A 21,540-nucleotide genomic window follows, 5' to 3' on the forward strand; every position below is an offset into this window, starting at 1 on the left:
TTTGTACATTATAAATGTGATAAGTCATGATCACTTGTGCCTAAGCTACCATTCATTTTTAGTTCTGTGCTCAGTTCCTCTTTAGCTGTCAAGACAAGGTCTAATATAGACTTCCCCCATGTTGGATGCAACACTTTTTGAGTTCACAGCCCTTTTTGCTGGGCAAGGCTTCAGACCCCTACCTTAGGAAGACCGGTATCATCCCCCCATTTTACAGCTAACAGGACTCCTGGCAATTAGAAACAGATGCCAGATCTCTAATACCCAGATCCAAGATTCAGTCACTCCTCCTTTCAACTAGAGTCTGCTGAACCTATGCACTTGGCTCTCTGGCTGCAGCAACTGCTCTAACCACTCCTGTCCCAGGCTCAGAAACAGAACCCCGGAGTCCTGACACCCAGTATTCTACTGCTGTGTTGCAAGCAATGTATTGTCCACTGATAAAACGTGTGTCACACACCCCTCTATTGGCTGAGCCATACAGAGGATAACAGCCTACTACTGCTACCAGCAACACTTTTAGCTTAAGGGGCAAATATATATTAAATGCCCCAAAACTTCATTACTGCAGAGTTAAAGTTGCCCAGTGGTGCCTCCTGCCCTTCCAGAATGTGGACAGTGGCTAAACCAAAACCTCTGAAAATCAGAAAATACAAAGTTAAGGTACATGCCAGCCCTGCAATGCAACCTTAACTGTGCCAATTCTGGAGCTGGTAACAGCCACTGGGAATGGGTTAAAGGTTAACAAACTACCAAGGAAAGTGGTGGATTCTTCACCTCTTGATCTCCACAAATCCAGACTGATCACCCTTCTGGAGGGTGCTGTAGTCAGACACAAGTTATTAGTCTCAATACAGGAGTATCTGGATAAAAAGGCAGGACATTGACACAGGGCAATCTGGATTGCTTGGGAAGCTGGGCACAGGCAAACAATACATATTTTTAAAGTACCTACACGGGAACAGAAATTTGATACCAGAGCACTCTGCACTCTAGCAGAGAAAGGTCTAACATGTTAATGGCTGGAAGCTGAAGCCAGATAAATTCAGTCTAGCAATAAGACACACATCTTTAATAATGAGGGTAGTTAACCATTGGAACAACTTAACGAGGGTTGTGGCATGTGTGACGATGCACCCCATAATGCTTTACGGAAATATGCTCATGAATGTAAATATGACATGGCTGGAATATGTTTTATGCTACATATGCCATGTAACATCTCTCTGCAAAGGTTATGATCTACTGAATACATTCATCCTATCTGTATACATGTATCATTTTTGTATTTGAAGTTATAAATATTGGCTATGTACTTGTTTAATTTTAAATAGCCTCAGTGAAGCAGTTGGTCAGCTTCCTGAGAAAATACTATTCTCAGTAAGTGCCCAATCAAGAAACACTTAAGTCAACAATGAATGTGGAGATGCCAATCCACATCTGAGCTTTCCCAGGAATGTGGCTTGGCTGGTAAGGAACTCAGTCTGCATGGACATGTGACTTGCCAATGTGACTCCAAAACTCCATTTTGTAGCTGGATTCTACACAGGGGGAGGGAGGGTTGTCCACCCACAAGAGAAAGTCTATTTAAACCCCTGGGAGACCCCTCCATTTTGTCTTCAGTTGGCTCAAGAGATAGCCTCTCCACCTCAAAGGATACCTGAAAGAAACCAGGACTACAGGGGGTGTAAGTGATTGCTGGACCCAGACTAGAAGGAGACTAGTCTGTAAAAGGAAGATTACTGGAATTCCTCTGAGGGTGAGGTTATATCTGCATTCAGTTTTCTTACTGTATTAGGCATAGACTTGCATGTTTTATTTTATTTTGTTTGGTAATTTACTTTGTTTTGTCTGTCATCACTTGGAACCACTTAAATCCTACTTTTGGTATTTAATAAAATCACTTTTTACTTATTAATTAACCCAGAGTATGTATTAATACCTGGGGGGGGGGTGCAAACAGCTGAGCATATCTCTCTATCAGTGTTATAGAGGGCGAACAATTTATGAATTTATCCTATATAAGCTTTATACAGGGTAAAACAGGTTTATTTGGGGTTTGGACCCCACTGGGAGTTGGGCATCTGAGTGTTAAAGACAGGAACACTTCTTAAGCTGCTTTCAGTTTGTGGACGTGGTTCAGACCTGGGCCTGTGTTTGTAGCCGGCAAGCATGTCTGGCACAACCAGGCAGGGTTCTGGAGTCCCAAGCTGGCAGGAAAGGCGGGGCAGAAGTACTCTTGGCAAATCAGTGGCCAGCCCCAAGGGGGTTTCTGTGATCCAACCCGTCACAGCATGTATCTTAATTTTGTATTTCCTAGTTTTCAGAGGTTTCTGTTTAGTCTCTCTCCACACTCTGGAAGGACATGGGGCACAGCTGGCCAATCGTAACACTGCATTATGGCTTTTGAGCGTTTAATTTCTTTGCTTTTAAAAACAATATTTTCTCTGCACCCCCATGTACTCCCACCCTCTCCACTGTCTCTGGCTCTGAGGCAACGATTACCCTGGCCACAGAACACATTGCTCCATATTAGTCCCTTTGCTGCCCCTGCATCGCTTCCTGTCTCCGCCTCTCCAGCACACCCTGCTTCACCCTCCTTCCCACAGAGAGGCAGGCATCAGGACAGGACCCACATTGAGGAGCTGTGGGTGCAGGGGTGAGGATGCAGCAGCAGTTCAGGGACTAGCATGGAGTCAGTGGGGACTTTTTTTGAAGAGGTGGACAAACTTGGGGGGCAATGGATGTGAGAGTTTTGGGAGACTGACAAAACCTCTCCAGCATCCCCCTCTGCACAGCTCTGACCCCCTCCTTTTCTCCCCACTCTTCAATGCACTGTTCTAATACCCCCACTGCTCCAAAACCCCATATTCCCTGCAATTGTTCAGATTCCTCCCCACTGCTCCGATGCCGCTCCATCTCCAACATTCTCTGCACTATGCCATTGCAGTCTGACATCCCCTGCAGCTCTTAGCCCACCCACTGCTCCGGACACTACACACCAGCTCCACTCTCCTTCTTGCCACTCCATGCCCTGGTAAGCTTGGAGGGCTTCTGAGAAAGGAAGGTAGTGGGGCTGAGAGAAGTGCATGAACCAGCTGGAGGCAGAAGATTTGAGATGCAGAATCCCTGCCCCAAATCTGGTCCTAGTGTTCAGGGAAGAGGCTCTGCACATCTATCTGCAGCACAGATGGCTGAGAGGTGTGAAGTGGCCCATTCATCCAAAGAGATGCTCTTGGAGACTAGCTGGAGGAGCCAGGAGGACATTAAGCTAGCAACACAAGGGGAGGATACTAAGAAGGCAAATGTGGTACAAACTCAAATGCAGTATGCTGGGAACAAATTGAACTGATGTGGCAAAGAATGAGAAGAGAAGAAATTTTTCAGTTGTTTTAATGCAAAGCTAAGAGTCTGGGTACCAAGCAAGAGGAATTGGAAATTTTCATTGATAGAGAAGAAATTCGATATTATTGAAACCTGGTGCGACAATTCACATAACTGGAATGTTAAAATCACTGCTTATAACCTGTTTAGAAAGATTTGAGTGGGCAAAAGACACCATTACTAAGAGGTAATGTGTTAGAGGTATCAATGACTCAGACCTAGGGATGTTGTATGCATATGGATCAAAGTGCTATTAGCAAAGCCCAGACCACTGAATCAAACCAGAGAACAGCATGAGTTACTTCTGTCTGTACTGTGTGTTCAGAAAAATTGTGTTGTTATGAGGGACTTCAATCTGGGAGACATATGCTGGAGGTTGCATTCAGCCAGCAGTGAAACATTGTTAGAGTTTCTAAAAAATATAGAAAATAATTTTCTAACACAAAAGGTATTGCATCCAACATGAAGGAATGCTATACTGGATACAGATGAATTAATCACAGGGTTGGGAGCTGGTGGTTGTCTAAGGACCAGTGATCATGACCTGGTTACATTCAATACAGGTAAACAGAGGACAGGCCCAGCCTAATTCCCCAACACTGAGGAAAAAGTCTGAGCAAAATTGACTGCGAGAAAAAATGTAGACAGAAAAATGTGGATTACAATGGCGAGTTCTCTAAGAAGCGTTCATTAGATGCCCCAAAGCCACAATTCCACACGAAAGAGGACAACTTTGGCTAAAAGCCCATCCATGGTTCAATGGGGACATGAAGGCAGCAGTTAGAAATAGAAAAGCATAATATAACGAATGGAAAAAAGGGGAATAGATAAATACAACAAAGGGTAGAAAATTAATAAGGAAAGTAAAGACTTCAGGGAAAAATCCATGGCTGGCAGGGCTAAAGAAAATCAGTGGGGCCACTAGACAACCAAGGTGTAAAGGAGCGCTGAAGAAAGACAAGGCCATTGTGGAGAAGCTAAATGAATTCTTTGTATCAGTCTTCATTGCTGAAGATGGGAGGCAGATTCCCACACCTGAGCCATTCTTATTAGATGACATATCTGAGGAACTGTTGCAGATTGAGATGTCAGTAGAGGAGGTTTTGGATCAAATTGTTAAATTAACCAGTAATAAGTCACCAGAACCAGATGGTGTTAGGATATAGATATTCAGGCCTGTCTGTAAAGGCCTGTACTCTAAGAATTTAGGTGTATTCTTATCACTTGGCTAGTGATAGAGGTATAAAAGAAAGAATCAAAATCACTGTCTGCTGGTGTAAGGGCCTTCTCTTACTGTGACAGTCTGAGGCTCTGTTCTTAGGCTAAGGCCTTTGGCTAAGCAGCAGAGGCAGCCATAAGCTGGGAAGCAAACAGTCACATCCTCACATTCCAAACTAGTCACACTGAAATAAGGTGCTATTCGGCTGTTAGGATACAATCCTGTCCTGATAGTTCCTATCACCTCCAGAGAAAGGGAAGTGCCTAGAAAATGTAAAAGGAAACTTAGTTTGATAGCATCCTGTCTGGCAAGAACTCATTTATCAATAGCTGGGATGTGAAATCCTCACTTCTGTATTGTTTTGTCATTATAGTTCCTACTTTTCTATTGTTTGTCTGTATAATCTCTGTCTGGTTCTGTGATTGTTCCTGTCTGCTGTATAATTAATTTTGCTGGGTGTAAACTAATTAAGGTGGTAGGATATAATTGGTTACAATATGTTAGGATTGGTTAGTTAAATTTCAGGAAAATGATTGGTTAAGGTATAGCTAAGCAGAACTCAAGTTTTACTATATAATCTGTAGTCAATGAGGAAGTGACTGGGTGTGGGTGGGGGTGGGCATGTGGGTGTGTGAGATGGGAACAGGGAATGGGGGTAAGAAAATTGGAATCATGTTTTGCTAAAGGGGGAGATGGGAACAGGGAATGGGGGTAAGAAAATTGGAATCATGTTTTGCTAAAGGGGGAAATGGGAACAGGGAATGGGAGTAAGGAAGTTGGAATCATGTTTGGCTAAGGGTAGGAATGGGAACAGGGACACAGGTGTAAGGCTCTGTGGTGTCAGAGCTGGGAAGGAGGATACTAAGGAAGGAAACTGGAATCATGCTTGCTGGAAGTTTACCCCAATAAACATTGAATTGTTTGCACCTTTGGACTTCGGGTATTGTTGCTCTCTGTTCATGCGAGAAGGACCAGGGAAGTAAGTGGGTGAAGGAATAAGCCCCCTAACAGATGGTATTCATCCAAGAGTTCTGAAGGAATTCAAATGTGAAATTGCAGAACTACTAACTGTGGTCTGTGACCTATCGCTTAAATCAGCCTCTGGACCAGATGACTGGAGGGTAGCTAATGTGACGCCTTTTTAAAAAGGGCTCCAGGGGCGATCCTGACAATTACAGGCTGGTAAAGCTAACTTCAATGCCAGGCAACTTAGTTGAAACTACAGGAAAGAACAGAATTATCAGACACATAAATTAAGACAATTTGTTGAGCAAGAGTCAACAAGGTTTTTGTAAAAGGAAATCATGCTTCATCAATCTATGAGAATTCTCTGAGGGAGTCAACGAGCCTGTGGACAAGGGTGATCCAGTGGACGGAGTGCACATAGACTTTCAGAAAGCCTTTGACAAGGTCTCTCCCCAAAGGCTCTTGAACAGAGTAAGCTGTCATGGGGTAAGAAGAAAGGTTCTCTCCTGGATCAGTAACTGGTTAAAATATAGGAAACAAAGGGTAGGAATAAATGGTTTTCAGAATGAAGAGGTAAATAGCAGTGTGCCCCAGGGATCTGTACTGGGACCAGAGTTGTTCAACATATTCATAATTGATCTGGAAAGGGGGGTAAATAGGGAAGTGGCAAAATTTGCAGACAATACAAAATTACTCAAGATAGTTGTCCAAAGGTGACTGTGAAGAGCTACAAAGGGATCTCACAAAACTGGGTGACTGGGTAACAAAATGGCAGATAAAATCAATGTTGATAAATGCAAAGTAATGCACATTGGAAAACATAATCCCAACTATACATATAAAATGATGGGGTCTAAATTAGCTGTTACCACTCAAGAAAGAAATCTTGCAGTCACTGTGGATAGTTCTCTGAAAACATCCACTCAATATGCAGTGGCAGTCAAAAAATTTAACAGACATGTCAGGAACCACTAGGAAAGGGAGAGATAATACGACAGAAAATATCACAATGCCACTATACAAATCCATGGTAGGCCATCACCTTGAATACTATGTGCAGTTCTGGTTGCCTCATTTCAAAAAGGATATATTGGAATTGGAAAAGGTACAGAAAAGGGCAACAGAAACGGTTGAGACGGAACAACTTCCATACAAGGAGAGATTAAAAAGACTGGAAATGTTCAGCTTGGAAATGAGACCAATAAGGAGGGATATGATAGAGGTCTAAAAAATCATGACTGGTGTAGTGAAAGTGGATAAGGAAGCTTTATTTACCCCTTCACATAACACAAGAACCTCATGCTCTGAGTGTCCCTAAGCCTCTGACTGCCAGAAACTGGGACTGGACGACAGGGGATGGATCACTCAATCATTGCTCTGTTCTGTTCCTTTCCTTTGAAGCGTCTGGCATTGGCCATAGTCAGAAGACAGGATCCAGGGCTAGATGGACCATTGATCGGACCCAGTATTGCTGGTCTTATATTAAGAAGAAATTTAAGTATATTAGGAAAAAAAGGACTCCAACCAATGGTATAGGCCCACTACTATTAATGGTAAACGTTAATAACGATGCACAAAGGCAGAAGAGTTTAGTACGGAAGCTCACTGTGAATGGGCAGGCAGCAGATGGATAGGAGGGGGAGCGAGGGGAGCTACTTAGAATTGGTGGGGGGAGGGATGGGAGAGGGGCAGCTGGCAACAGGCTGGGAAAGGGTGTCCCAGCAGTTCCTACTGGCATTCCTACAGCAATTCCTTGGCAGCTGGTGCCCAGTGCCCTGTGCTCCTTCCATTCCTCACCCTACTCTGACAGCTGGCACATATGTTCCTGCCCCTCTCTGGGCCAAGTGTCTCCACCAGGACCCATGGAGGCTGGAAGGCAGGGACAGGACTGGTGTTCCTACCTGCTCCTCATGGCCAACCTGATCTCAGAGGAAGCTCCAGCCCCTCTTCCCAATCCCACCGTCATTTCCATGAGATATTTTGGGGGGAAACATTGGAAGGGGCAGAAACATACATGAGACCCCCCCAAATATTTCCCTCGAGGGGGCACTAGTCCCCCACACCCATTGTTCCGCTGCCCCTGGTTCAATAAGTATTTCTATTCTGTATTTGGAAAGAGGCAGGATGATGTACTCATATCACATAGGGATGATGAAATCCTTTCAACCGGATTAGTAAATTAGGAGGATGCTAATATCTACCAGGGATAAATATTTTTAAATTAGCGGGCCCAGTTAATTTGCACCCTAGAGTGCTTAAAGAGCTGGCTGAGGATATTTCTGGCCTGCTGATGTTAATTTTTCATAAATTTTGGAAAACCAGGACAATTCCAGATCACTGGAAGAGTGCTAATGCTGTGCCAATATTCAAAAAAGGCAGGTGTGATGACCTGGGTAACTATAGGTCAGTTAGCCATGAAGGCAAAATAATGGAAAAACTGATACAGGATTCAATCAATAAAGAATCCAAGAACAGGAATACAATTAATGCCAGTCAACATAGTTTTATGGAAAATACGTCTGGCAATTTTGTTTCCAAATATGGCAAACAATACTGATTTCATTCTTTGAAGTGATTACAAGGTTGGTTGATAAAAATAACTGCATAGATATAATATACTTAAACTTTGGTAAGACATTTGAGTTAGTACCACATGACATTCTAATTAAAAATTAGCACTGTACAATCTCAACAGAACAATTGATTATGTTCAATTGATTAAAAACAAAGTAGTTGTCAGTGTGGATTCACCGAAAGGGGATGTTTCTACTGGTGTTCCACAGGGTTTGGTACTTGGCCCAACACCATTCAACATTAACTAAAACTCCTGGAAAACAGCTGGGAGGAAAGCTCTGTGTGTGCCACACTCACAGCTTGCCCCTTTAGGTAACGTCTTAGTGACCCCCCCACGTCAGCTCTCTGGTCCTCCAAGGAGGCCTCAAGCAGCATCAAGGAAGTCATGTCCTGGCCTCCTTGATATATCTATGATAAAAACAACAAACAAAACCCAACACACACTTGTGAATTAAAATCCCATCCAGGCACTAAGGAGCAAAATGGGGGCCACACCCATTTATTTTCCCTGTGTATCTCACCTTTAAAATTACCCCCATCTCTCATCAGGTCTCCTTGCCCCACCCACCCTGCTCCTCACCAGATGATAATGGCCACCAGCCTCATGATGGCTTCGTTGAGGCAGTTGAAGAACTCCTGCAGGGCCCGTCCCTTCTGCTTCAGGCTGCCAATCACCAGGCCAAAGCACACGGAGAACACCACCAGGCCCAGCGCATTCACCCCGTTGGCAGAGCCGGGGATAGGGATGGTTTCCTCGAAGCTCAGCACTTCCTGGAGGCTCCTAAGGGTGCGTGTGACGTTCTCCAGGGTGCCGGTGACATTCTCGGGCATGGAAGCCTGTGAGCTGGCCGTGGTCCCTGCTGTGTCATTGCTGCTGCGGAGGATGGTTCTGGCGAAGACCCTGGTGCTATACTGCGTCTTGTACTGAAATGATACACCATTGTCAGCCGTGCCCACAAGCCTCTGCACAATAACCCTGCTCTTCTCCACAGGGCCTGAGCCTGAACTCCCAGGGACTTGGCTGACAACTGTTTGGGCCTAATTCCCTGGCTCAGTGCAAGGATTCACAGACGTCTAGATCATAGAGCGTAAGGCTATAAAGGACCATTAGATCATCAGGCCTGACCTCCTGTAAAGCAAAGGCCCTTACATTTCACCCAGTTCCCCCTGCGTTGAGCCCAATAACTTGGGTTTAGCCAATGCAGAATTTCCAGAAAGCATCCGGTCTAGAACTGAAGACATCAAGAGATGAGAATCCACCTTTTCCCTGGATAGCTGATCGAACTCTAAGGTTTCAGAGTAGCAGCCGTGTTAGTCTGTATTCGCAAAAAGAACAGGAGGACTTGTGGCACCTTAGAGACTAACAAATTTATTTGAGCCTAAGCTTTCGTGAGCTACAGCTCACTTCATCGGATGCATTCAGTGGAAAATACAGTGAGGAGATTTATATACACACAGAACACGAAAAAATGGGTGTTTATCATATACACTGTAAGGAGAGTGATCACTTAAGATGAGCTAATACCAGCAGGAGAGCAGGGGGCGGGTGCGGGGGGAGAGAAAACCTTTTGTAGTGATAATCAAGGTGGGCCATTTCCAGCAGTTGATAAGAACGTCTGAGGAACGGGGGGGGGGGAGGGGGGGAGGGAAGAGAGGGGAAATAGTTTTACTTTGTGTAATGACCCATCCACTCCCAGTCTCTATTCAAGCCTAAGTTAATTGTATCCAGTTTGCAAATTAATTCCAATTCAGCAGTCTCTTGTTAGAGTCTGTTTCTGAAGTCTTTTTGTTGTAATATTGCGACTTTTAGGTCTGTAATCGAGTGACCAGAGAGATTGAAGTGTTCTCCGACTGGTTTATGAATGTTATAATTCTTGACATCTGATTTGTGTCCATTTATTCTTTTACGTAGAGACGGTCCAGTTTGACCAATGTACATGGCAGAGGGGCATTGCTGGCACATGATGGCATAAGTGATCACTCTCCTTACAGTGTGTATGATAACACCCATTTTTTCATGTTCTGTGTGCATATAAATCTCCTTACTGTATTTTCCACTGAATGCAACAGATGAAGTGAGCTGTAGCTCACGAAAGCTTATGCTCAAATAAATTGGTTAGTCTCTAAGGTGCCACAAGTACTCCTTTTCTTTTTGTGAACTCTTTAAGTCTCTCAGTGTCAGGCATTTTCTCCAGGCCTCAAATGAAATGTGTGGATTTTTTCTGCACCCTCTCAATTTTTGAAACATCCTTTAAAAAATCTAGATCCCAGACCTGGACACAGCATTCTAGGGCCAGTCTCACCACTGCTAAACACAGGTAGAAACATCTCCCAACTCCTATTCACTGCACCCCTATTTATCCATCCAAGGGTCGCATTAGCTCTTCCTGCCACAGCATTGCACCGGGAGCTTGTGTTCCATGGCTTGTCCACTATGACCCCTAGATCCTTTTCAGAGTCACTGGATACAGGGTCCGGCCCCCCATTCTGTAGGTGTGGCCTGCATTCCTTGTTCCTAGATGTCTGACTTTGCATTTGGCTGTATTAAAACACATATTGTTTGAATGGGACCAGCTTACCAAGCGACCCAGATGCTGTGCTACTTACACTCAGGGAAAGAAGTCTCTTCTTCAGCTCCGCAGGGGATGGTGCAATGGCTAGCACTGTGAGTGGGGAATCCCATTTGGTGTCATTTTACACCCAACTGTTACCGTTGGGCCAGATATTCATACTTGTGCTATGGGCCCTTTATATTGCTCCTGAGGTGCTATAAAGGGGCAGGGGAACAGCCCTGGGGGAGCTCCCCTTGTTCACAGGCAGTACAGGGCTGGCATATAAGGGGCCCCACACTGCCCCTTGGCAGGCCCCTGAGAGGAGCAAGCCAAGAGCAGGAAGGGTAGTGGCCAGAACAGTCTGTGCTCCAGCAATTCCGGGCTGTTTACTAATCTATAGACAACTGAGTAAGGCTGCCTGGGAGCTGCTCTAATTTATACTGGTGGCTGCAGTGGTCATTGGAGCAGTGCACTCTGGGAGGTTCAAAGGTGGCCTAAACCCATCCCTGCATCTCTAGAGGGGGGCAGTTCAGAATGCAACCTCTTCTGCACAGGCATAAAGGACAATCAGAGTGCTGGGCAGGAAGAAGCAGGCATGGGGAACCGGTGTCCGTACCTGTTTGAAGCAGGCTTCTACTAGGTTCGGCGGGAACATGTTCCTGAAGCAGATAAAACAAGAAGAAGGTTACGCTGCCATCTGGCTGAGAGCCAGGTGAGCAGGCCCATTGCCTGATACTCATGGTTAAGCACTGGCTGTAGTCGGGATACTCAAGGTTAGTAAGAGCTCAATGCCAATAGCACTGAGTTTTCTTTCAGGTTATTCAGCGCCCTTCCAGATGCAGCCAAGCAAGGAATTGCTCTAGCCCCATGGCTTGAAACATTTAAACGTGGCTGTGCTCCCAAGGGGAAGCATATGGCCCTGGGAGGCTGATCTGTGTGAGCTAGGTTTTATGCAGCTATGGATAGGGTCCTAAGATCATCAAAGTGAGAGAAGGAAAAGACCAGACCATCATCTCCATCTCCATTCTCTGGCACAGTCCAATTTTAAGTGTCCCAAGCTGCGCAGCTTCCACTGCTTCCTGCAAAATGAGTTCCCCTGACTGATACATCTCACTGTATCTCAGCCCAAATGGTGCCTTTCTCTATCTCATCCATCATTCCTCCAGGGCTGTAAGCACTTACAAGCTCCTGGCTTCTCAGTAGCCCCCCCTCTGCCCCGCAGGCAGACAGAGCTCCAAGCAGTTCAGGGAGTCTCATTGTGTTTAGAAGAAGTTGACCCAGAATGTCATTTCCCTTTTCTTTTAAATGAAAATTCTGGACTCCTCCTACTCCATGGAAAATGTCAGAATTTTGAGGTTTTGTTTCAATGCGGAACAATATTTTTTAATTTTGGAATTTCCTGTGGAATGGGAATCCTGGGTCCCAGCCAGCCGACCTGAACTCCCTCCTTTTCATCACTGCCTTTCTAGTAGTAGGATGCACAGAACTGAAGGCCATATTCCAGGCGTACCACGCTGGAGCCATCGAGAAAGGCCCTATGATTTCCATCCACTGGGACATGATGCCATTGTATCATACAGCATCAGACTGCACTGGGCTTTTTGCAGCCATATCCTGCGGCAGTGCTTTGAAGTGCAAGTGTGGTCGCGCTCCTGGTAATCCACCCTGACGAGGGGATTAGCCCCAAGCGCTGGGAGAGCGGCTCCCAGCCCCCGGAGCCTGTCTACACTAGCGCTTTAAAGCGCTCAGACTTGCTACGTTCAGGGGGCTGATTTTTCACTCCCCTGAGCCAGCAAGTTAGAGCGCTATAAAATGTAAGTGTAGCCAAGCCCTAAGTGCAAATTCATGTCTAATTCGCTGTCAGCTCTAAGCCCTGTTGGCTGGTTTCTTGAGTGTCCTGTGCCTTGTAAGCCATTTACACCAGGGCAAAGTGGAGTGTGAAGTGGGTGTAAATTGCTACCACATCAGAATAGTAGGACTTTACACATACTAACAATTGTTCTGCTTAGCTTCTGAAGCCAGGGCAGGAAGCAACAGGCTTAAATTGCAGCAAGGGCGGTTTAGCTTGGGCATTAGGAAAATCTTCCTGTCAGGGTGGTTAAACACTGGAATAAATTGCCTAGGAGGTTGTGGAATCTCCATCTGTCATAAATGTAAAGGGAAGGGTAAACCCCTTTAAAATCCCTCCTGGCCAGAGGAAAAATCCTCTCACCTGTAAAGGGTTAAGAAGCTAAAGGTAACCTCGCTGGCACCTGACCAAAATGACTAATGAGGAGACAAGATACTTTCAAAAGCTTGGAGGAGGGAGAGAAACAAAGGGTCTGTGTCTGTCTGTATGCTGCTTTTGTTGGGGACAGAACAGGAATGGAGTCTTAGAACTTTTAGTAAGTAATCTAGCTAGGTATGTGTTAGATTATGATTTCTTTAAATGGCTGAGAAAAGAATTGTGCTGAATAGACTGACTATTTCTGTCTGTGTATCTTTTTTGTAACTTAAGGTTTTGCCTAGAGGGGTTCTCTATGTTTTGAATCTAATTACCCTGTAAGGTATCTACCATCCTGATTTTACAGAGGTGATTTCTTTACTCCTTTTTACTTCTATTTCTATTAAAAGTCTTCTTGTAAGAAAACTGAATGCTTTTTCATTGTTCTCAGATCCAAGGGTTTAGGTCTGTGGTCACCTATGCAAATTGGTGAGGATTTTTACCAAACCTTTCCCAGGAAGTGGGGTGCAAGGGTTGGGAGGATTTTGGGGGGGAAAGATGTGTCCAAACTACGTTTCCCAGTAAACCCAGTTAGAGTTTGGTGGTGGCAGTGGTTATTCCAAGGACAAAGGATAAAATTAATTTGGGGAAGTTTTAACGTAAGCTTAGGAGGTTTTCATGCAGGTCCCCACATCTGTACCCTAGAGTTCAGAGTGGGGGAGGAACCTTGACACCATCTTTGGAGATTTTTAAGAGCAGGTTAGACAAACACCTGTGAGGGATGGTCTAGATGATACTCAGTCCTGCCATGAGTGCAGGGGACTGGACTAGATGACCTCTTGAGGTCCCTTCCAGTCCTATGTTTCTACCTTGCACTGGTGTAAAGACTGCACAAGGTACAGGGCAAGGGAGAGTAAGGCCCTAGTTTTTCTCAGTAGCTCCTGCTTCCCAACTGTCCCTGTGTCTGTGCGGGGAAAGGGGCTGCCTCAGATTAGACAGATTAGGCTGACCCTATTTTCAATCTCCTCTTTGCATTTTTCTCTCACCCCTGCTATTTGCAGCTCCCTCCATGAGGATTTCATAGCCTCAGGGTATTTTGTGAGAAGCTCTTTATTCTCTTCCCAAGCATGATTAAAGAGATTTGATATAACTGGATGAGGAGAACGAGGAACATAGCTGTATTATTTTTATGAATATGATATGCACCTCAGTTTACCTGCTTGATATTATTCTGTCTGCCTACACAGAGTTACATCAAAGGAGGCTGTTAGGGAGAACAAACATGACATGAGAAGGTGACAGAGCTAAGATACGTCCAGAGAGAATATCAGGGGCCCTTCAGAGAACAGTGGGGGAGCTATTAATTGGGAAATGTCACCTTTCTTCAGGCCAGAGCCTATGATCAAAAGGACACTGAACCGTTAAAGACCCTGCCTAGCAAGGAAGAAGTGGGGTGACTGGGTAAGATGCTAAGAGAATGGTGCGGGGCTGTCTGTCTCTCCACACTTGCAAAGAGAGGACAAAGTTTAGCTGAGCCCAGATGTGTATAGACTTTAGCTGTGGTAACCCTTTTCTCTGCTTGCTAGATGCCTTTGTGTGAATGAACTGTACACTGGTTTTGAAGGCTGTTTTGGGGTCACTTTAATCAACTGTGGGTCAAAGGCTCCCAGAGGGAAGTTTTCTTGCAGGTGCCAAATTTAGCTGAGCCTGTTGTGTTATCATGGTGGAGAAACTGATGGTGGGCTACAGCCAGAGAGCCAGCCCCAGAGTGGGGAGTAGCAGGGTCCAGCCTGGCAGGAGACAAGGATTTCACTCGGCAGGGTCTGCAAAGGGATGTAAATTGTAGCTCGCCCTGTAACCATGACTCCAGTCTTAAGACCAAACCCTGCAGTATCCCGGAGACCCCTCCCCATGCTCTGCTGAAATATGGTGACCCATGATAGAGAAACTGCTTGGCCTCATGACTAGGGATTTCTCCCTCCCTTCAGTGTATTGCAGCGGTTCTCAAACCGGGGGGTTGGGACCCCTCAGGGGGTCGCGAGGTTATTACATGGGGGGTCGTGAGCTGTCAGCCTCCACCCCAAACCCCGCTTTGCCTCCGGCATTTATAATGGTGTTAAATATATAAAAATGTGTTTTTAATTTATAAGGGGGGTCGCACTCAGAGGCTTGCTATATGAAAGGTGTCACCAGTACAGAAGTTTGAGAACCACTGGTGTATTGGAACAGAAACTCCAGCTTTCTATAGAGAGCCTTTCAGAGTCCAGCCATACACCCAAACATACGGAACAAACAAACAAAAAGCCCCAGCCAGAATAAAAAGAACACAGGCGGAAGTGCAGCAGCAGAGTGGGGCTACCAGATGTGCCTCGCACAGTGGGCAGGTGGTGTATGTGTGCATGCAGTTCAAGCAGCTCTTTGCCCTCGGAGATTGCTTACAGGCTCTGGAGCTTACAGGCTCTGGAGACCAGAGTGGCTGACCTGGAGGAGCTGACAGAAACAGAGGTACACAGAGGAGACTTCCTGGGACACAGCAAAGCGGGCCCAGCCCCCATCTGGCAGCCTCTGTGCTGTTGGGGAGGGTGAAAGTCTCAGGCAAGGAGAACATCAAACTACAGTGGAGGGAAACCATCACATACTCGTGACCCTCCTTCCAGATGATGTCATGGTAACCTCTCACACTGAGGACACCCCTCTTGGGGAGGGGACTGAGTTACTAGGAAAGGACAGGTAATATAATAGGGGATTCGATTATTAGAAATATAAGCAGTTGGGTTTGTGATGACCAGGAGAACTGCCTGGCGAATTGCCTCATGGGTGTGAAAGTTGCAGATTTCTTGAGACATCTAGACAGACTTATGTGCAGTGCTGGGGAGATGCCAATGGTCATGGTACACGTTTCAGTGACATAGGGAAAGGCAGGAGAGCAGTCCTGGAGGACAAATTTAAGTGGCTAGGTAAGAGATTGAAGTCCAGGATCTCCATGGGAGTATTCTCTAAAATGCTTACAGTTCCACGTGCAGCGCCAGCTAGACCGACAGAATTGCAGGGTCTCAATGTGTGGATCAGATGATGGTGTTGGAAGAAAGGATTTAGATTTAATAGGAACTGGGGGATCTTTTGGGAAAGGAGGAGCCCATACAGGAAAAATGGGTTCCACCTAAACAAAAATGGAACCAGATTGCTGGCATGTCAAATTAAAAAGGTCATAAAGGAGTTTTTACAACTATGGACTGGGGAAAGCTGACAGGTGAGGAGGACACACAATTCAGACAGACACATCCCTTAGGGAAGGATTTATTAAAGGAGATATTCCATAACCTAGTAAAGAGAAGAGGATAGAAGCTGATAAAGTACAGGTAGGAACTGAAGAGAAACAGTCAAATGAAAGAGTCCCATTCAGTTACAACCCATGAAGGCAGACAACTAAATATTGCCAGATTTTATAAGGGCTTGTATACAAATGCAAAATTCTAAATAGTAAGATGGGTGAACTAGAGTGCCTGGTATTAAAAGAGGATATGGACATGATAGGCATCACAGAAACTTGGTGGAATGAAGATAATCAATGGGACATGGTAGTACCAGGGTACAATATATGTAGGAACAATAGAGTAGGTTCCACTGGTGAAGGAGTGGCACTATATGTGAAAGAAAGCATAGAGTCAAATATAGTAACAATCTTAAATGGCTCAAACTGTACTATAGAATCTCTATGGATAGAAATTCTGTGCTTGAATAATAAGACTACAGCAGTAGGAATATACTACCAACCACCTGACCAGGATGGTGACGGTGACTGTGAACACTTAGGGAGCTTAGAGAGGCTAAAAAAACAAAACAATATTAATGGGGAACATCTACTATCCCCATATTGACTGGGAACATGTAACCTCAGGCTGGGAGGCAGAAATAACATTTCTAGACACTATTAATGGCGGCTTCTTGGAGAGGCTTGTCCTGGAACCCACAGGGGAGAAGCAACTCTTGATTTAGTCCTAAGTGGAGCACCGGATCTGGTCCAAGAGGTGAATATTGCTGAACCACTCGGTAATAGCGATCATAACGGAATCAAATTTTACATCTTAGTAGGGGGGAAAACACCAAAGAAACGTACCACAGCAGCATTTAACCTCTAAAAGGATAACTACATAAAAATGAGGAGGCTACTTAAATGGAAATTAAAAGGAACAGTTGCAACAGCCTGTAAGCTGCATGGAAACTTTTTAAAAATACCATAATAGAGGCTCAAACTAAATGTATACCCCAAATGAAAAAAAAACAAACAGTAAGAGGACTAAAAAAATGCCACCATGGCTAACCCACAGAGCAAAAGAGGTGGTTAGAGACAAACAGACATCTTTTAAAAATTGGGAATCCTATCCTACTGAGGAAAATACAAATGAACATAAACTCTGGCAAGTCAAGTGTAAAAGTACAAGTAGGCAAGCCAGTTAGGCAGAACTGCAGGGTCTCAATCCATGGGTCTCAATGTGTGGATGAGACGATGGTGTAGGGAGGAGGGGTTAAGATTTATTAGGAACTGGGGAAGCTTTTGGGAGAGGGGGGGCCTATACAGAAAGGATGGGCTCCACCTAAACCAAACTGGAACCAGATTGCTGGCGCTTAAAATTTAAAAGGTTGTAGAACAGCTTTTAAACTAAGGGCTGGAGGAAAGCCGACAGGTGCGGAGTTGCATGTGGTTTGGACATTACCTATGTCCTAATACGTAGGAGAGGATGGAAAATGATAAAATACAGGGAGGCTCTGATGAGAAACAGTCAAATGAAAAAATGTCCCATTTAATTATGACATGCAATAGGGGACAGCCAAAAAATGACAAGTTTTTAAAATGCTTATATACCAATGCTAGAAGTCTAAATAATAAGATGGGTCAACTAGAGTGCCTCATGTTAAAGCAGGATATTGATACAATAGGCATCACAGAAACCTGGTGGAATGAGGATAATCAATGGGACACAGTAATACCAGGGTACAAAATATACTGGAAGGACAGAACAGGGAGTGCTGGTGTGGGAGCGGCACTATATGTGAAAGAAAGCGTAGAATCAAATGAAATAAAAATCTTAAATGAACTAAACTGTACTACAGAATCTCTATGGATAGTAATTCCATGCTTGAAAAATAAGAATATAGCAGTAGGGCTATATTACAGACCACCTGACCAGGATGGTGTTAGTGACTCTGAAATGCTCAGGGAGATTAGAGAGGCTATTACAATAAAAAACTCAATAATAATAATAATGGGGCATTTCAACTATCCCCATATTAACTGGGTATATATCACCTCAGGAAGGGATGCTGAGATAAAGTTTCTTGACACCTTAAATAACTGTTTCTTGGAGCAGCTAGTCCTGGAACCCATAAGATGAGAGGCAATTCTTGATTTATTCCTAAGTGGAGCACAGGATCAGGTCCAAGAGCTGAATATAGCTGGACCACTTGGTAATAGTGACCATTACATAATTAAATTTAACATCCCTGTGGCAGGGAAAATTCCACAGTGGCCCAACACTGTACTATTTAATTTCAGAAAGGGGAACTACACAAAAATGAGGAGTTAGTGAAACAGAAATTAAAAGGTACAGTACCAAAAGTAAAATCCCTACAAGCTGTGTGGAAACTTTTTAAAGACACCATAAGAAAGGCTCAACTCAAATTTATACCCCCAATTTAAAAAACATAGTAAGAGAACCAAAAAAGAGCCACCGTGGTTAAACAACAAAGTAAAAAAAGCAGAAAGAGTCAAAAAGGCATCCTTTAAAAAGAGGAAAATAAATCCTAATGAGGAAAATAGAAAAGAGCATAAACTCTGCCAAATGAAGTGTAAAAATATAATTAGAAAGGTCAAAAAAGAATTTGAAGAACAGCTAGCCAAAGACTCCAAAAGTAATAGCAAACTTTTTTAAAAATACATCAGAAGCAGAAAACCTGCTAAGCAACCAGTGGGGCCACAGGACAATCAAAATGCTAAAGGAGCACTCAAAGACAATAAGGCCATTGCGGAGAAACTAAATGAATTCTTTGCATTAGTCTTCACTGTTGAGGATATGAGGGAGATTCCCAAACCTGAGCCATTCTTTTTGGGTGACAGATCTGAGGAACTGTCCCAAATTGAGGTGTCATTAGAGGAGGTTTTGGAACAAAATGATAAACTAAACAGTAATAAGTCTCCAGGACCTCATGGTATTCACCCAAGAGTTCTGAAGGAACTCAAATGTGAAATTGCAAGCCTACTAACTGTCATCTGTAACCTATCATTTAAATCAGCTTCTGTAACAAATGACTGGAGGATAGCTAATGTGATGCCAATTTTTAGAAAGGGCTACAGAGGTGACCCTGGCAACTACAGGCCAGTAAGCCTCACTTCAGTCCTGGGCAAATTGGTTGAAACTATTGTAAAAAACAAAATTGTCAGACACATAGATGAAAATAAGTTGTTGGGAAATAGTCAACAGGGCTTTTGTAAAGGGAAAGCATGCCTCCCCAATCTACAAGAATTCTTTGAGGGGGTCAACAAGTATGCAGACAAAGGCAATCCAGTGGATCTAGTGTATTTAGATTTTCAGAAAGCCTTTGACAAGGTCCCTCTCCAAAGGCTCTTAAGCAAAATAAGCAGTCATGGGATAAGACTGAAGGTTCTCTCATGGGTTGGTAACTGGTTAAAAGATAGGAAACCAAGGGTAGGAATAAATGGTCAGTTTTCAGAATGGAGAGAGGTAAATAGTGGTGGCCCCCAGGGGTCTGTTCTGAGCTCAGTCTTATTTACCATATTCATAAACGATCTGGAAAAAGGAGTAAACAGTGAGGTGGCAAAATTTGCAGATGATACAAAACTACTCAAGATAGTGAAGTCCCAGGCAGACTGTGAAGAACTGCAAAAGGATCTCACAAAACCAAGTGACCGGGCAACAAAACCAGGAGGAAGGATAGCTTGCTGGTTTGAGCATTAGCCTGCTAAAGCCAGCGTTGTGAGTTTAATCCTTGAGGGGGCCATTTATGGATCTAGGTCAAAACTTGGGGATTGGTCCTCCTTTGAGCAGGGGGTTAGACTAGATGATCTCCTGAGGTCCGTTCTACCCCTGATAATCTATGAAAATGGCAGATGAAATTTAATGTTGATAAATGCAAAGTAATGCACATTGGAAAACATAATCCTAAGTATACATATTTTGACAGGGTCAGGCCAGATGGCTACAGGAGACTATTTTTTGAAGCAGATAGACTAGATGACCTCCTGAGGTCCCTTCCAACCCTGATATTCTATGATTCTATATATTAGTCCCAGATTAAGCAGGTCCATTTTCCCTGGATAAGATAATTGGGGCAGTTTTTTTGAAACAAAAAGGAACTTCCTGGAACAAATTCAGGCAGACAGGCTAATTAAGAAACCTGGAGCCAATTAAGAAGCTGCTAGAATCAATTAGGGCAGGCTGGCTAATCCGGGCACCTGAGTTTAAAAAGGACCTCACTTGAGTTTGTGGTATGTGTGAGGAGCTGGGAGCAAGAGATACTAGGAGCTGAGAGTGAGAACGCAGACTGTTGGAGGACTGAGGAGTACAAGCATTATCAGACACCAGGAGGAAGATCCTATGGTGAGGATAAAGAAGGTGTTGGGAGGAGGCCATGGGGAAGTAGCCCAGGGAGTTGTAGCTGTAGCTGTCATGCAGCTGTTCCAGGAGGCAGTCTAGACAGCTGTAGTCCACAGGGTAGAGGGTGGGCCTGGGTTCCTCCCAAACCTCCCAACTCCAGGTCAACTCCTCCTGTGTCTGATCAGAACTATGGGTTCCACCAGAGGGGAAGGTCTCTGGGCTGTTCCTTGACTCACATGGTGGATCAGCAGAGACTGCAGGGACTGTTCTCCTTCCTTTTTCTTATGCTGGCCAGTGATGAGGTTAGCTGAGTGAACAGCAGGCTTGAGCCACTAGCAAAAGTGGCCAAGCTGAGGGCTGCCGTGAATCTCTGATGCAAGCAATAAGCACAGCACCCACCAAGGCAGAGGAGGAACTTTGTCACAATATACAACGACGGGGTCTAAGTTAGCTGTTACCACTCCAGAAAGAGATCTGGGAGTCATTGTGGAGAGTTCTCTGAAATCATCCACCCAATGTGCAGTGGCAGTCAAAAAAGCAAACAGAATGTGGGGAATCATCAAGAAAGGGATGGATAATAAGATAGAAAATATCATATTGCCTCTATAAATCCATAGTATGTCCACACCTTGAATACTGCATGCAGATGTGGTCGCCCCATCTCAAAAAAGATATAGTGGAAAAGGTTCAGAAAAGGGTAACAAAAATTATTAGGGGTATGGAATGGCTTCTGTATGAAGAGAGATTGGTAAGGCTGGGACTTTTCAGCTTGGAAAAGAGGCAACTAAGGGGGGATATGATAGAGGTCTATAAAATCATGAGTGGTATAGAGAAAGTAAATAAGGAAGTGTTATTTACTCCTTCTCATAATACAAGAACAAGGGGTCACCAAATGAAATTAATAGGTAGCAGGTTTAAAACAAACACAAGAATGTAATTTTTTCATGCAATGCACTGTAAACTTCTGGAACTCCTTGCCAGAGGGTGTTGTGAATGCCAACACTAGAACGGGGTTCAAAAGAGAGCTAG

At 44.3% G+C, this 21,540-nt stretch overlaps 1 protein-coding gene across 1 annotated transcript in view; it reads right to left on the minus strand.

Moving 5' to 3' along the window:
- The window catches only part of LOC311512892 (excitatory amino acid transporter 1-like), a gene marked incomplete at its 5' end in the record, with an annotated part of 57,419 nt that overhangs the window by 25,057 nt on the left and 10,822 nt on the right, over positions 1-21,540 (minus strand). The window contains 2 exons of the mRNA XM_084614306.1: positions 8,724-9,067; positions 11,312-11,354. Coding sequence (XP_084470432.1) covers positions 8,724-9,067; positions 11,312-11,354 — 387 coding nt within the window. The remainder of the gene's footprint in view (positions 1-8,723; positions 9,068-11,311; positions 11,355-21,540) is intronic.

Source organism: Lepidochelys olivacea (genome assembly GCF_965140295.1).
Source record: "Lepidochelys olivacea isolate rLepOli2 genome assembly, chromosome: 25".
Lineage (NCBI taxonomy): Eukaryota > Metazoa > Chordata > Testudines > Cheloniidae > Lepidochelys > Lepidochelys olivacea.